General features: G+C 39.5%; 1 protein-coding gene across 3 annotated transcripts in view; it reads left to right on the top strand.

Annotated features, from left to right (window-relative positions):
• The first annotated feature begins 1,468 nt into the window (after positions 1 to 1,468).
• Positions 1,469 to 17,153, top strand: part of osbpl8 (oxysterol binding protein-like 8) — a 67,945-nt gene continuing 52,260 nt past the window's right edge. For 2 of the 3 annotated variants that reach the window (XM_058624298.1, XM_058624297.1), the window contains exons 1-2: positions 1,469 to 1,808; positions 16,496 to 16,593. In XM_058624298.1, coding sequence (XP_058480281.1) covers positions 16,549 to 16,593 — 45 coding nt within the window. In that variant the 5' untranslated portion in view covers positions 1,469 to 1,808; positions 16,496 to 16,548. Of the gene's footprint in view, positions 1,809 to 16,495; positions 16,594 to 17,153 lie in introns of those variants that run through there. The other variant, XM_058624300.1, reaches the window with a different exon arrangement.

The raw sequence follows: 17,153 nt of genomic DNA, 5'->3' as shown, positions 1-17,153 counted from the left end.
TAAGTGATTCAATTCCATTCAAACAACAAACACTGCTATGCTTCATTCTTACTTTGTTTATTTTTGCTTTCCATTGAGAAAGCCTAAAGGAGAAGGGCCGTTCTGCAATGAGTTTGTATGTTCTCTGTATGCTATTCCCCAGCCATACGTACCATGGTATACTATGTGAATGTTCTGTGAACATGACATGCACACAACATGATGTGCTGTGAACATGTGTTCCTACATGTGTGTAATATAAACTTGTTGCTAACTAATATTAATTGGGGGGAATGATCCTCCATGATCTATTTGTTTAAACTTGGTCAGAGATGATTTACTGTTTTCTACAGACACTTACAATAGCAGGTTAAAAGTTGGTTAAAATTGCATAAGACCTACTAGAAAACAATATTACATTGCTGTCACCCAATTGTACCACTAGATGTCCCCCTTTACCCAGATATACTTGCATGGTCGCTGTTCTCAACCAATGATTTCATGGTGTGTTTTAATAGTAGGTCACCTCGAAGATAATCAAATAATATGATAAAATGATCCATATTTTTGAGAAGCATGTTACTGGTGGTATATTTTACTACATACTTGACAAAATACATATTGTATCGCATTTAAGAACTTACTTATAAAGTTTCGATTTAAATCGTGCAGTTTGAATTAACATCACAATTTAAAAACGTGTAGTCCTCATCTTAAGTGTAAGTGAGATCATGGTTGAGATGTCCAATAGTATGTCCAACCAGGCAAAATCAAACGATCACCGAGCAGAAACAAGGGCGGAAGTCTCATTCCTGTTTCATGTGTCAAGTTACTATGTCACGATACAGAATCGTGATATTTAATGGCAGACCTTCAAATAAAGAGAGGACGAAACGTTGGTAAAAAAAAAAAATGGCACTAGGCAAGTTTCACTGCATTTTGACCAAGAATTTGAGAACAGACTGATGAACTGGAAATCCATACAATATATGTCAAAACATACAATAACAATATACACTATACAATAAAATGTGTAAACTCAGCATGTAAGATAAAAGAGACCATAACGATTAAAAAAAGAAAACAAGGAAAACATAATGTTATAAATACTGGTAAATCAAATTGGCAAGAAAAGAATCTTCCCTTGTGATAAAAAAAAAATCACAAGGGGGTGTTATTTTCACAAGAATAATTAAACTTTAAATGAAGATAAATTATTAAAAGAGCAAAAGTGAATACATTAAGAAATAAACAAACGAGAACATAAAGCAAATAAATAAGAACCCAAAATGTCTGATACAAAAACTACATTTCTTACACATGCTGTGTATATATATTCTCTATATGTTATAGTTATGTGTTTGATTTTATATTCAAAATCTAAGATTGTCTCACACACACAGAAAACTAAATGAAGCGACAGTGGATTTTATTTTGAAATATATAACCGGAAATTAAGTTCATTATTGTTGCCTTGACTAGTGTCCGCTCAAACCCATGACAGTAGAGTACAGGCGGGTGGCTAACAAGTTGACTGAACATTGCTGATATAAATCAATAACGGAGACCATATTCATCATCGTGGAATCATTTTTTTTCGCTTTTTGTAAAATTCAGATTTGGACGTACTTTGACGCCGCTGAACGGAGGACGTCGTCAGCCATCACAGCCAGGCAGGAGCAGTGACTGCCCACTGATAAACATTACTACGTCGTCAGCTAACAGTTAGCAGGGAGACAACGTACCCGAGGACAAACCAAATATTTACACCCCGTGTTCTTCTTCCGAGGACCAGTCGCACAACTGTCCGGCAGAGCTGTTAAGTCAAGGTGAGTACCATATATACTATACTAGATTATAAACTGAACGGTGCTTCCCATCACAACTCATTTTCAATAAACGCAGCTAGCTTAATTGCTAAATCGCTGAGTGTCAGTTGACATCAGTAACTGTGGAGTCGAGGAAGCGTGTTATTATGTAATAAAGCAGAGTTAATGGTTTGTTGCTGTGTGCAGCAGCTTCTCCCTTCTCCGTTTCCATATGCTGCATCAACATCTGTGCAGGCTCATTGCATTAACATCAAACTCGGTTATCCCACTAGAGGACATTCGATTGCAGATTGAGGAAGAACACGTCATCTGAAAAGACAAGTACATGTAATACTGTACATCACAACATACATGTCTTAGGACAGTCAATACTATGGGTTTTAAAATGCAGACATACAGTATATGTAGCTGATGACCAACCAATTGTTCAGCCAATAAATAAGGTGGATTTTTGTCTTTGTGTGTTCATTGGCTTAAAGTGATCACGAATTTGAATTAATTTCAGAAACTAGATAAATGCTTTACATCCAGGAGTCTATATGACATGACATGTGTCAAATATGAGCGCACTGCAGTGTATACGACACATGCAGATTGGCAAGTCAGACCACTTTATTCTCCACATGGGTCAGTGGGGGCTGGAGCCTATCCCAGAGGACATAGAAAAAGACTGCAGGGCTGAACAACCAATTCACTCTTACACTCATACCTAAGGTCAATTTAGAGTGTCCAATGAACCTCTGTATGTTTTTGGACTTTGGGAGGAAGCCAGGGTACCCAGAGAAAACCCACACATGCACAGGGAGAACAAGTTGGTTGAACCAGGATCCGAACCGGTGACCTTATTGGCATCAACGCTAACCACTGCATCACCATGTGACTGTGTTGTACCATGCATTTTCATTCATTTTGTAATCATTTGTTATTATTAAACTGTTATATTTGATCAGATAGATGGGGGAAAAAAACGACCAAACTTGGACGTAATTTGGTATTACTTCCTTGCCCTGACTTTCCCATCAGTCTGCATATTACTCCCCGTGATCCTGTTCTACTGCAGTGTTGCATGTCCGCAGCCCCTGAGCTCTGGTGCTCTGTTACCACTTTCACCAGAAGGCAGGAACAGGAACAGGAGACCGGCCTTTAGTAAGAGCCGCTCCTGACCATGTCAGACAAGTGATACATCCGTTATCTCCTAGTCTGTTATCAGATACCTGGTATCAGTTTGTCATGTTGTCCCCCTGTGATTTTGTGAAGCACTCTCCCACCTCCCTCTGCTCAGTTAGTGTATTTATTTGGACACTTGGGTTTTATGCGTGGAAGTAAATTCTTCTTTTAAATCCCTTCCCCTCTTATATGTGAATTAAAAGTATTACATTAGAGAGGAAAAAACAACTAAATGGCTGAAGAATCATTAGCTCTCTAATATGTTGTTGACTGCAGCCTATGTGAGTTTTCCTGGTGAAAACACCTGTCAGTAGTATATTCTGTGTACTTAAGCTAAAATGGATTCTGCCCCCCATGCACTGTATTTTCATGTTTTCCACTTTCCACTTATTTGCATGTAAATAAAGGGTAATCTCAGGCTTTTCCCATGTTTTATTGAGGTGGCAAACACAGTCCAGGGTCACAGGAACGGCCAGCTCATTTGTCAGTCAAATGGAGTTTCCATTCTGGCTTTCAGGAACCACAGCTTACTGCCTGTGCACTTCCCTTGCAAATACACGTAGCTTGAAAATTGAATTCAGAATCTATTCAGGGACACCATAAAAGTATTAATAGATGCAGATGAAAACAAAAATGTATCTCTGAGTTGTGTTTGCATAGTTATGGGAGGAAATTAAATACGTAAATAGGCAAAGAATTTGAAATCTTATACACGGGGAATTTATTTTCAAATACGGATGTCCTTTAAAGGTCAGACTGACATTAGACTGCAACTACATTTTTATTTAACACTTCAAGGCTTGTTACCACTTTTTGTGTCTGATACGTACATTATTGCCATTGTGAATCTTAAGATAAGCCCTCATCATTTGCCAACCTCTGCCCCACTCATCAACTTCATTAGAATAATAATTATTATGAATAACAACAATAATAATGATATCCCAATTACTAGCCTTCATGGGTACCATTAAAAATGAGGTAATCCATGTCACATAGTCAGTACAGTACTTTACGGTCCCATTCTTTGTAGGGCTTCACTGCAGCTACATTTTGAAACAATCCCCAACATGTTCAGATCCTCACAGAAATTATATCCACTTGTCAGCAAGTCATAAATCTCTCTTCCAGAAATGCTATTAGGACCAATAACAAATGTGTCGTAGCTCAGGAGGTTATTGAAATGCCAAGGCAAGTGCATCAGTGCATACTAATGTCCCCAGCCGAGACACTCAGGCAACTGGCTGCAGTTTGGCTGACTGGATGCATTTGCTCTGTTGGGCCAAAGCCACATAATGCTTAAAGTGATAAAGTTGACTCCCTTCGTAGTGATGCGCAACTCAAGTTACACTTTGGCCTAACTTGCCTTAGTAGGGCCGGGTTAAAAAAACATTTTCCAATATATATTTATCGATCTCCATTTTCATAGAAAATCTTAGATTGATCTTTAATACAGTATATGCCATTTCCTGTATCCTCTGCACAACTCTTGCAAGACAATCATGGTCACACGTGACTTGACCATGACAGTCTTGCATGACCCTGAGCTGTTCCTCCATTGACATCACAAAACAAGTAACATCACTGTCGTCTTCTTCAGGCCAAGTTACGCTCACTTTATTCCAGTGAAACAATATTGTTGTACACTTTTCATTTTGTTTTGTCTCGACCTTCATTTTTACTGCTTGTTGGCCTTGCTACCTCAAACAAACATGAACTGACACACATTTAATGTGCACCTGTCTGCAGTGATGACAGGCTTTTAGGCAAACATGGCTTCCTGTGTGAGCCTTGCACCGGGCTCACCACCACTGAGCTGGATGTGTTGATCTGATAAAAGAGTGTGGGCGTGACATACACCTTTATGAGTTTCTCGGCCTATTAACTTCAGTGTCCACCCTCATCAGGCCCCAAGAGCATCACTTTGGAGAGGGGAAACCTCTTTACTGCATGCTTGAACTGCTGCTTCTTCCTACATCACAGGCAGAGCTGTTGGTTTCAGAGCAACACAGTTGGGGCTGCCTCTATTTAAAAACATTGCTGGTTACCACAAAATCCTAGTTAATGCGGCATGCCAGAAACCCAAATTTATTCTTCGATGAGACGACAGTAATTGGATTGTTGTCATGAAGTCCATGCCTGTCAGTGATAGAATAATCTCAGATTTGCTCCGCGTTGGGAGTCACAAACTGAGTTTAATGGGACTCCAGCTACAACTACAACAGGAAGCTTTTTGATGTTTGTTTGTAATTTGAACAGGCTTTCTTCATCTGCAGGTGAACAGTCTGCGTGGAGAACATAAGAGGAGGAACACACTGAATAAAATACACAATTTAATTGATTTAAATATTCTCCGTTGCCTTGGATAACCAATGTGCTCTGGCACTGAGATTACTGTTGTCTTTTAATCGTCAAGAATGTTTTTTTTGCCAAAATCTAATACACAACAATGAACAGCATTTTTTCGTTCTGCTCTATAAACGTGTTTGTTCCTTCTCTATTATTGGACAGGAGCCTTCTTTGATATCCACAAATGACAAATATCCACAAAGTCTGACCCAAGCCCCAAGGGAGACTCACACATATGCCTAGCTGTTGATGGTGGGTAGGCCTGACGCTTGAGTCGTGCTTCCACCATGGTCCAGTTTGGTTTGGTACAATATGGTTCTGTTAGGAACGGTAAAGCCCTGGGCCGGGCTTACGTTTCGACGGAGAACAATATGTTCACTTGGTAGGTAGGGTGTGGGCTTTGTCAAACGGAGGACATCCAACAGCTCGTTTTTTTCCTGCTCGGTTTGTGGCCGTTTGTCTCAACAAAACATCAAGCTTTGTATGATTATTTTGTCACTATTCCTAGTGGAAATGCAAAAAAAATACATACCGTACGGAACTGAACCGATCCACTCAGTGGTGCTGGATGCAGCTTTATTGTTTTGTATGTGCTTTGTAGCAAGAGTTGCTAATTTGTTAATGATGTTGTGATATCCACCATTTTTAGTTTAGTTAAAAATGGGGAGAGCAGTGTTGTGTGAGAGCTCTGTAGTGTTGTGTGTAAAAACATAATTGTGATTTGATTTGATTGTTTTACTTACTTGTTTGGCTAGTGTTAGCACTGCAGCTTTTATAGTTGAACATTTTTCAACGTTTGCTGTATGCAGTGCAAGCAAAGCGACACAGTGGTCCCACAATACCGTTTGGCAGCACTGCGCCATTCAAAGTAAATGAGAAGAATTTAATTTCACGTCTCCACCTTGTTTGTAGGAGTTCCCCTTTACGATGACAGTTGAAACTTGCCTTCAGTTTAACTCACTAAATCATTACCAGTTTCAAGGCTCTTAGAAGTGCACTTGGAAGTGAAGTCTGCCTTGGAAATGTCTGATTGTGGTGGATGGAGATGGCAGATGAACACCAGACAGAAACAAAGCTTGACTCGGCACACTGTGTGGGACTGTAATGTGTATCCACACCTCAACCACACCCAGAGTTGTGCTGAGAAAATTCCAGACGATCTGCAAACATCATGGACAAAAGGTGACTCAAATGTGTTCTCGTAAAATGCCTAGTGGACATTGAAGTTGACTGACGACAATGTGGTTTCCAGACAGCAAAAGATTAGCAAAATACGTCTCTGTGTTCTTTGAACACTTTGGAAACAAAGGCTTCAGACTGTGCCTTTTCTGCACTTGTGTTACTCTCCATATTTGCCTTGGAAGACTTTACTTTTTGTAATTTTGTTATTTTTTTGTGGCTGCAAATATGTTCTGGCAGGACCAATTACACTACATCACGACAAAGGGATGATTGATCAGGTTTGATCAGAAGTGCAGGATTAGCTTGTTGCCAGTGTTCTGATGTTTTAATTACATTCCCAGTGTGAAGTAGTATTTCCATTTTTCTGCCCAGCTTATCTTCTTTCTCCCACTGTTTCAGTGAGTCATGATGTGACTATCATTAATGTTAGACAGACACAGAGAGCCCATAAAACCTAAAATGAAATGTGTCAATTTGACCTTGTTTATAAGTGGCTAATAAACTGCAGCAGCCATAGTAGCCGAAGCAGCTAATTTTTCGCTCCTGCACACCTATTAATAACACAGGTGGTAAAGATGGGGATAGTGGTGCCAGTGATGAAGCAGTTTGAAATTACATGCAGAGACACACTTTCATGTTCCGCTTTCTTGCATCCTAATTCACCAAGTTAGACTCCAGAGTCTTAATGTGCAGTGCTGCAGCTCTTTGACTGATGAGCTCTTTGACGCAACTCATTGCTTTTGATGAGCCTGTGATGGTGATGCTTTGTTTTTGCTTAGCTCATACTAGTGTGTGCAGTTTTCCAAAATAAAGCTGTACCACCTGGAAGCTTCTTTTTTGTTAGGTTTGCACTCTTTTAACTGCTGTGTGAATCTCTTAGTATTGGTGGCTGAGACTGTGGGTGAAGCGGCAGCCTCACGGGAAAGGGACTTGATAACGAACCAGCTATCAGCCATGAAGGAGAGAGCTCACTGACTAGATGACCTGAAGTGTCTCCCTATGATGGAAGAAAACACAATGTATAGTTTATGTCTCTCTTGCGTGAACATGAATCAAGAGAACTTTTCTTCTACAGTTCTTGTTTCATCGATGTGCTCCTCGAAATCAGCATTTAGGTGTTGCTATCAAAATGCCTTTGGCCTCACTTTTATCACAGTGCTAGTAAATAATATTTATAGTCCCATCTCTCCACCCTCTGTTTAGCCTGAGCCAGCTTGACATAGTCTCAGTTGTTTTCATTCGCATTTATCCTCTTAAAGATGACTTGTCGTAGTGGTGTAATCTCCTTACATGGTCACAAGGTCAGACAAGCTCACACAGTCTCATTTGCAGGCCACGTTTTGTCAGATCTTGTGAAGTGATCAAAGTGGGGATTAAAACTTCACTTCTCTGGTCAAAATTGTAATTATTTCCTAATTTTATTTGTTTGGGCAACAGCCCAGAACCAAAATATATTTAATTACTCAGGACAATTAATTGATGTCAGTGCAGATGTTGATTAATTTATTTTCATGACTGGCCTAAAGCTCCAAACAACTGGGTTTAAAGAAAAGTGAGATTTATTTCAGTTGTTCAATAGATTCTTAAATGGTAGATTCACTATCAAGCCAAATTACAAGCATTACTTTGCCCAGGAAGGGCCACACGGTGGTGTAGTGGTTAGCACTCTCGCCTTGCAGCGAGAAGACCCGGGTTCGAGCCCCGGTTGGAACAAGGGCCTTTCTGCATGGAGTTTGCATGTTCTCCCCGTGTGTGCGTGGGTTCTCTCCGGGTTCTCCGGCTTCCTCCCACAGTCCAAAGACATGCAATGTGGGGATAGGTAAATTGGACACTCTAAATTGACCATAGGAGTGAGTGTGAGAGTGAATGGTTGTTTGTCTCTATCTGTGTGTGGCCCTGCGATGGACTGGCGAACTGTCCAGGGTGTACCCCGCCTATCGCCCGATGTAGCTGAGGTTGGCACAGCACCCCCCGCGACCCTCTGGTGGAGGATAAAGCGGTAGATGATGACTGACTGACTGACTGACTTTGCCCAGGAATGCTAAAGAGTATTTATTTTTTAATGGGTTTTTGCTTTTCGGTCTGGTTGTTGTGGAAACTAAACTTGTTGTTGAGGAGAACAACTCACTAACCTGCAAAATGATTTTGGTTTTGGTGGCAGTCAGGCTTTATCATGGTAATCCAATGACAAATCACATAACATCTCTGTCGCTGGGCAACAGCAGTCAGGGACAGTAAAGGGGTGAGTTTGCTGTGAATATTCACAGAGAACGCTATAAGGTTCTTTCATGTCATAATTTTACTTAATGTATCTTTGTGAGGATCAAACATTTATCAATCATAGGGAGTGAGGACATTCTGGCTGGTCCTCACATTTTGTCACTCTTAGAAGGGCTTTTTAAGGGTTAACACTTTAAGGTTTTAGGGTTAGGTGATTGGGTTAAGGGAATGCATTATGTCAATGAGTGTCCTCACTAGAATTATGTGGGAGAATGTATGTGTGTGCGTGTGTGTCTTGTTTTAGTGTATTGTACAAAATGCTTTCCCAGCTTTTCTTGCACCCATCAGCTCTCATCCGCTTGTACTTCTCCCAGGATTACTCTCACTGCTGGCTGCTTCTGTCTGTAGCATGTTTCCCCTGCAGCTGAACCAGGATAATTGCACATAATACATCCTGTATGTTGCACACACACCCACACGCACACACACACACACACCCTTGCAAAAATGTGGGTCAGTCATGCGAACTGCCTCCACAAGTCAAAGACAACTCTTTTAATTCTAAAATATAAAACAAATGCCATCTTCTGTAATAGTAACACCTGAGTTGCTCTTATTGTCACAACAGAAGAACATAACAAGAAACTGGGCCAGGCTCGGAACAGGATTTTACTTCTTGGCAATATGAAACACTATGGAAGGATGGTGTAGAAATAGCACAGGATGAATTATTTTGATGCTATGAGACACAACACTGTGTTAACCTATAAGTTTAGAATAAGCAGCTTCTTTATGGATATTTAGCAAACGAAAACTAAGATGTACTCATGCATTCAGACAGCTCAATATATATAATATTAAATAAATATAAGATAAAAAATGAACAACTTTGACTAACTCAGTGGACTTTTCTGTCCAAAGAAAATTCTGAAACTAACGATTATTTTGGCAGTCAACTAATCTCAATTGTTTTTATATTTTTCTTCAGAATAAACACAAAGTTATTAACACCAATAAAAAATAGGGATCACAGCTACTCCTGTTATTCCCTGCACTTCACACATGACTGATCACATTGATCAGTCATGTGGTTGAAAACTCTGTTTTAAATAGGTCAGTAGCGACAGTCAGTGGTTCTAATACTTTTAATACATTGTTGTGTGGGTCAGTAATCATTTAAAGTGACTTTAAATTTTAACCTTCAAATAATGTCTCCAAGATTATTGTACCTCAGCTTACAACAGGGTGTATGGCATCCCTGTCAAAGTCAGAGCAGGTCTTCGTCATCGCATTGTTGGCACTTAGGAATTTCTGGTTTTCTTTACAGCATGTGTAAAAACACAGAGAAACTTTTTTTGGGGGGTTATTTGTTATTTATTTTAAAATGTTTTTTTTCTGTTTGCATAAAAATAAAATAATATTTATATGTGGGACCCCAGCTTTTTGTTTAAATGTATGCTGAGAAAAGAGTGCTTGTGTGTCCGATTTAACATATTTACCCACGAACACATCCATATTTTCCCACTCACCTACATGTATACAACTTCCATACCCGTGTAAACTTCCACTCCAATTACATTTTGAAGAACTATATACAGTCAAACTAAGGGGGCCCACGTCTTATTAAACTTTGGTGGGGGTTTTACAAATTCCCCTCAGGCTGGAACAGGCTATTCCATATCCAAAACACTGCAAATAATAGTATTCACTCGATATCTACACACAGGATCTCTAATATGCCACAACATAAGGTATAGTTACGTAAGTTATAGTGAAAGTGGGATGGAAGGCTTGTTTGGAGAGCATACTCCTGTTGTCACATGCAGAGAGCCAGCTCCCCCTGACATTGTCAGTCCTGCAGCAGCACCAGCTTACATTTCAGAGGAGGAGGGAGCGAAATACGGTGATGTCATCTCTATGTCTCTCTCCCACTCTCGCTCTCTTTTCCCTCTCTTGGAGGCTGTGTTGTGAATGTAATGGTAATTTCAACTGCCTGAGCTATATGAGGTAGGTCGTTCATCCACCGCCATTGATGTCTTCCATGCGCATGCATGCTGCTTTAGTCTGGGTTCCCTCTGTGCGTCTGCTCTGTGTTTACATTTAAATTTACTAGTAAGATGTGTGTTAACAGTTTGTGTGTGTGTGTGTGTGTGTGTGTGTGTGTGTGTGTGTGTGTGTGTGTGTGTGTGTGTGTGTGTGTGTGCATAGGGTAACAGATGCTAATACATTGAGGTCACATCACACAGCAGCCTGATTATGTTTCCAGATCCCCAGCTAGCTGCTCAAAATGTGTCTGCAAAAAACTGTGATGAGAAAGTGAATCATTTTATTCAAGCTGCTGACAGCACCACTTACCCCAACGTGAGGCTGTCTGTAAGCCGGTCCTCCAGCTCCCCCATTCCTTCCCCACGTGCCATTTTCTTTAAAGGTCATTCCCAGGTCACAGGAGTCCTGCGTGCTGCTGTGACCTTTTGAGTTTTTTTTTTTTTATTTCCTTATGATGTCTGTGAAATTCTTTGAATTTTGAAGAAGTAAGGATTGCACCTGTAGCCTGGACGTGGCACCACTTCAGCTTTAGATCATTTCTCCCTTCTCTGTTATTATGTAAGAGATATCCTACACGAACAGGCACATATTATTCAGTCCAGGCTCTGTGCGTCATAAATATTTTCAGTGTGCAGCTCTATAATGGAGCTGTGACTCTGTTGACGTTCTTCTGTGTCTGTGGCAGTGATGGTTTGGTGCTGTCAGTGTGTGAACTAACATTTTCTTTATATTTTTAAATCCAAGCAGCTGCCATTTTCTCCTGTAATCAACTAAGGTCATCAGAGTCACCTTGACACCACAGACGTTCATACATTCCCAAAGTCCTCCTCATCAGCATGCTTATCCATATGTCACCCTGATAGATCAGATCAATGGATGTGAGTGAGTGCTGAGTCACCTTGTGTACATTTGCAGGTGTTGCATCACATGCCATTTACGGTGGATATTATAAAAACAAAGCCACTCACAAGTCTCGTACATGGGAATTTCAAATCACAGCAGAATCAGAATTCAGCCCTACATCATATGGCTGCGTTGATTTGCGTGTTTCACGTCAGGTCATTAGGCTGCCTCCTCGTTCAAGAGCAGATAGTAACATCACTTCAATCAGCAAAATCATTGTTGTCTTTTTTCTGTCCTTGAGCAGAGCTCCACTGTTAATCTAAAAACAATAATAATCCTTGTTTTCATGGCAGCAGATAGAAAAACAAACAAACAAACAACATAGTGACAAGCAATCCAATTGTATTGTATAATTAAACCCATGGATTAGGGCTGCAACTCATGCTTATATTTATAAACGATTAATTTGACCATTATTCTTTTTGATTAATCAAGTCAATGTTGGACTGTTTCCCAAAACTCGAAATGACGATGTTCTCAACTGTCTTTTTTAGACCATAAACCAAAAGTATACACTTTGTTATATGGACCAAAGAAACCAGAAACATGCTTTTTGACCATAATTTCTCCGTGAATCACTCAACCTCCTAAAGTGTGACAGGGTGCTTATTTACTGTGATTACAGTGTAAGCTGCTTCAAATCATTGTTGTTTCGTGTAAAATAAACCAAATCATTTCTGATATTTGCACTTATTTGCAACTATATATAAACTAGTACATAAGTACAGTATATAAACCAAAATCATATATTTCTCTATTGGCTTGTCAGTTTATAATGACATACTTCCCTGACCTTCCGCTACTATGTTTAGGTTCAGTGGAAAAACTCTTACGGCAGTGTATTTGGCTTTGTTTTGGGTCCACTGCCCGTCCTCAAGTTTAGGACTCCCCATGCATTTGCCCTCTATCTTGAGCAATGATTCATAGCTCTTTGAAGCACTGGCTGTTGTACGATGACTAAAACAGTTTGTGATGTGGTGGCTTGCTTGTCTGTCGTTGGTTCATCCTTTGTTTATGATTAGGAAGATTCAAAGTCACCTGTAATTACAGTTTAATGATTTGATGTTTACAGCTATCCTAGTGGCTCTTTTTTATTACAGTATTACAGTACAAACCATACTAACTGTACTGTTGTATGCCATACTAACATACGTACAATGACAGTTTTGGAATTGTAAGTTAGCGGCTATACGCTTACCATTGAACCCTTTTTGTTAAGGCTGCCAAACTTACAGCTCAGTTCAGATTCATAATTAAGTGTGCATGCAATTTTTCTTTCTGTGTATGAGATATAAACTTGTGTGCTGCTGCTAGCACTAATCTCAAAAATAATCAGTGCAATATCCTAAGAATTGCAACAACACTGCAGTTATTTAATAATAAAATACATCAAGTGTTTAGATTTGTTTTGTGGGGAATGTGACATGGAAATCAGTCCAGCAGCCACTTATATATTTCATTTAGAATCAAAATGAAACTATATTATTTTTATTAGGGTGGTTATTTTGCCACCTCAGCTGCGTGGCCACTGCTGCTACTGTAGGTTGAGTCATGGTCAGATAGCTAAAACTGGATTTGAGGAGGAGTAGAAAGCATCTGTCTTAAATGTGATGGGTCCTTGAGAGTTAAAGTGTGTGTACAGAAGGCATGAGGCCTTTGGAGCATTGTATTGCACTGGTAGAATGGCAGATGGTCGGAGTGTTTTTGTGATCTTTTCACTGTCAGGGTGTCCTTTGTCAGATATGAGGCACAATTTGTCCCCAAAGATTCTATTTCTCTCTAATCGCTACTCACAGAAGCAAAATATACCACATATTTACTGTATTTAAAATAGACTTTCAACACAGCCTGAGTGACAAGTACGCAGTCTTGCATGTCACTCGCACTCCGCTCCAATTAAAAAAAGGTCTGGCTCTGTTATAACTTTATGATTGCAGGAGCGTGCAAAAGCTTATGCATACTCTACAGCCAACAGGAGGTCAGCGGAGGTGTACACAAATCTGCAGTAACTCATACTGAGTTATAATTTTAATGTTGCTATGGAAACTGTAAAAACGTTTTCATTCATTAGGGAACTTCTACATCAAACATTGATGTTATGGACCAAACAACTTGCATTCAAGAAAGTAATCGACATATTAATCGATGGTAAAAAATGATTGATGATGAAAGCTTGTTTGTCTGCACCAGATGGGGGCATGTACCCTCATTGTCTGATATGTTCGATGAGATCCTCCTAAATATTTTCATCGTCATAACAACAAAATCAGATTAAAAGAAAACACAATGGTACAGAATTGGCATAATACTTTCTTGATATCCTGATTTTCTGTTTCGTCCAACAATTTTCATTTCGCTGCATCCCTAATGGATACAGTTGTAGCCCCACTATTAAAACATTAACACAAAAGAGCAATCAGCTTAAATGGCTGTCTGTCCTAATCTTGAAAGCCTTTTTAGGACAATCATGTGTTGGACCACAGCTGCTCCGCCCAGAATAATCTCCCGGAATCACAGAGTGTAATTAACAGAAGGTCCCACTTGATCATGAACTAATGATCATGGCTCATGTGAGATCATGCAGTTGTTTGCTCTCATGTGAGCCTGGAATGGAAAAGAGCTAAAACTATCACAAGATCTTCTTGCCTGTGAGGATGGTTAAAAAAAAAAAACTTAATGGATGTTTTAGGAGCTCAGTGATGCAGCAGGATTTCTCCTGGTGCCGATAGCAAATCAGCAGTGTTGGTGATATGTTATCACACCAAACCAAACAGACACGACAATAAAAGCAAGGTATGAACCGAAGTGTGGATTTCTTCCAGTCTGCATACCTTGTCCTTCAAAAATTATTTATTTACATTAAAAATAAATAAATAAACCAGTTAAATTCAACAAGATTTTGAGACTCTAGGGGAATAATTTGAAACTTTGAAAGTTAATATACCGGTGAATTGATATCTTAGCAACTGTAAAATTCCTCCCCTCTCGAACATTTACTGTCACTTTAATGTGACATCTAACATTTCTGTTATTCACAATGAAGTACCTTGTTGGTGTCGATAAAGAAAATTGAATGTTATTGAATGACAATTACCCACCACACTTTCATAAAGAACCTTGTATTGTGAATTTGTAAAACCTCTCCCAGGGTTCCCACGGGTCCTTGAAAACATTGGAAGTTTCTCAGTTTGGTTTTCTCAAGGTTTTTGAAAATCACCCTAAATAGACATGGGTCATTGAAAGTGCAAGGAAGTAGTTAAGGTTGATAAGGTAAATGTCTACCACTGCCAGTGTACCCTTGTTTGTTCCAACACCACCTACTGTCTCTCTCATCTTTGACATGAGATTCCGTGCAGAACAATAAGCGAGTAACATTAAACAAGAGAGAGCAAATTACATGATTGCCTGGGACATTTAAATTCCAAGATCTCTGGCTCACCAAAGACAAATTGCAAAGACCAGCTTGCCCAAGATCCCAAGGACACTCACTTGGCCAGATGCAGAATCTGCTGCTAATCAATAAAAGTGGACGCCATGGGCAAAGCGGCTCTTGCAAGTTAATGTACCCTTCTATCTTAAGCTCTGTCAGCACAGTTGGTCCTTGAATTTGGTCCTGGAAAGTCCTTGAAATCATTTAATTTGATGTCAACCAAGGTGTGGGAACCCTGCTCTCCTCAAATTCCACATTAAAACAAATGCAAGACATTTTATTAGTGAATTAAATGTCTCTTTTGCCTTGTCATGTTAACTGTGCTGTGTTCCTCTGAGCTTTGTGTTCCTTTTCAAATGAGATGAGAAAGAAAGAAAAATATTTTAGGTCTTAATTGGAACATAGTGGCGTAATTGTTATGTTCAGCTAGGCATTCAAATTTGAAGTAGTGAAGCAGTTGTTAGATTTGGAATTGATTTGATCTATGAAAACCCTCACGAGTGAAAGAACATGTTTGTATGTGCGTGCAAAGTCTTATTACCTCCTTTGTTTTATGTGTTTCACAAACACTTGCCACATCATTGCTTTCATTTGTCATGGCCTGGTAGGAAAACAAGTTCCTGTTTGTATTTTGTGTATTTTGTGTATTTTCATATCAGTGAGCAAAAAGGAATAGAGAGATAGAAACTATTCCTGAATTAGTAAATAAAAGTATTGAGGCAAAGACTAAGGCTAATGAACCGTCATTACAGTCAAGCTATACTTCACAAAAGGTAGTTGGGTTAAATTCCTGTGGATTCATAAAGTTATCTACAACAGGTATCCCTTACTGATGTCGCCTTAAGTAACTACATCTGGTCCAGTGGAACTAACCAGTGATCCAATGAAAAAGTCCCCATACAACTAAAGGTTAAAAACAGCTTCTTGTATCATTTCTACAGGGAAAACAAGCTGAGGGCAAAAAAGAAAAGAGATATTGAAAAATTTATTTTTCAGTACTCTGATGGGAAGGGAGCTGACAGTCTGGCTTAGCTTCGGTTCTCTCCTGCTTGCTCAAGAAACAGGCTTTTTATTAAAGCCCTGGTGCAACAACACCTTTGTTTGAGTGAGAAAAGGCAGAGGGGGGTGAACAGGTTTGTGTTTCCTGTTTGCCATTTTTATTATGACAGAGATAAGCGACAACTTTCATGTTTTTCTGTGCGGAAGTGGAGTTTTGCAAGCTACTCATCCCACAAGAGGTTAAAGGGAACTTGAGGTTTGAGTGCTGCTTTCAAAACAACTGCAAGGCTAAATTTACCAAACATACTGTACACTTGAAATGTTCTGGTTGACTGAAAATTAAAACATAAAAACATAACAGTGATATTGTTCTGTTTCCTTCTTCCGACAGACATGCAGTCATCAGAGCAGCGCTGACAGCACTGACTCTGGTTTAACACGACCATGGAGTCCACATCGGAGTCCCAGCAGGAGCCTGAGAAAACTTTGGTGAGTCAGTACACTGCAGTAGCACATCGGCACATGCACATCTGAACATACAAATGATGATGGCCTTCATCTCACTTAACCTTTTCTTTCCGAAAATGCAATTAGTATAATAGGAATAGGAAAATGTTCAATAATGTGTATGGTCAAAAAACATCTATTTTTTTCAGCCTCTGAAGCAGATATAAATATGAAATTTTAATTCTTACCTTGTGCTATTGGCTGTTTTAAAAACAAGATAAAAAGAGCGATTGGAATTATTCATGATAATGCTCTCAAGTTTCTATATGCTTCAAATGCTAAATGGTCTGTATTTATAGAGCACCTTTTCTTGCGGCTTTACACTACAGCTTTGCCATTAATACCCATTCTCTCACACATTTATGCAGCTCATAAATGGCCTATGGCTCTCATCTTAAACATCTTTGGTACCCTCAGTACTTAGAAAAGCGAGTACTGTAGTTTTAGAGAGTATTGGACTTCTCAAAATGTTGCCAACAAATTGTTACCAAAGTATTTCAACCGCACGTTAAATAACCTCGCCTCTCTTGTCAAATGTGTGG

The sequence above is a fragment of the Solea solea genome, chromosome 3 (assembly GCF_958295425.1).
Source record: "Solea solea chromosome 3, fSolSol10.1, whole genome shotgun sequence".
NCBI lineage: Eukaryota > Metazoa > Chordata > Actinopteri > Pleuronectiformes > Soleidae > Solea > Solea solea.
This window is presented reverse-complemented; position numbering and strand designations above follow the sequence as displayed.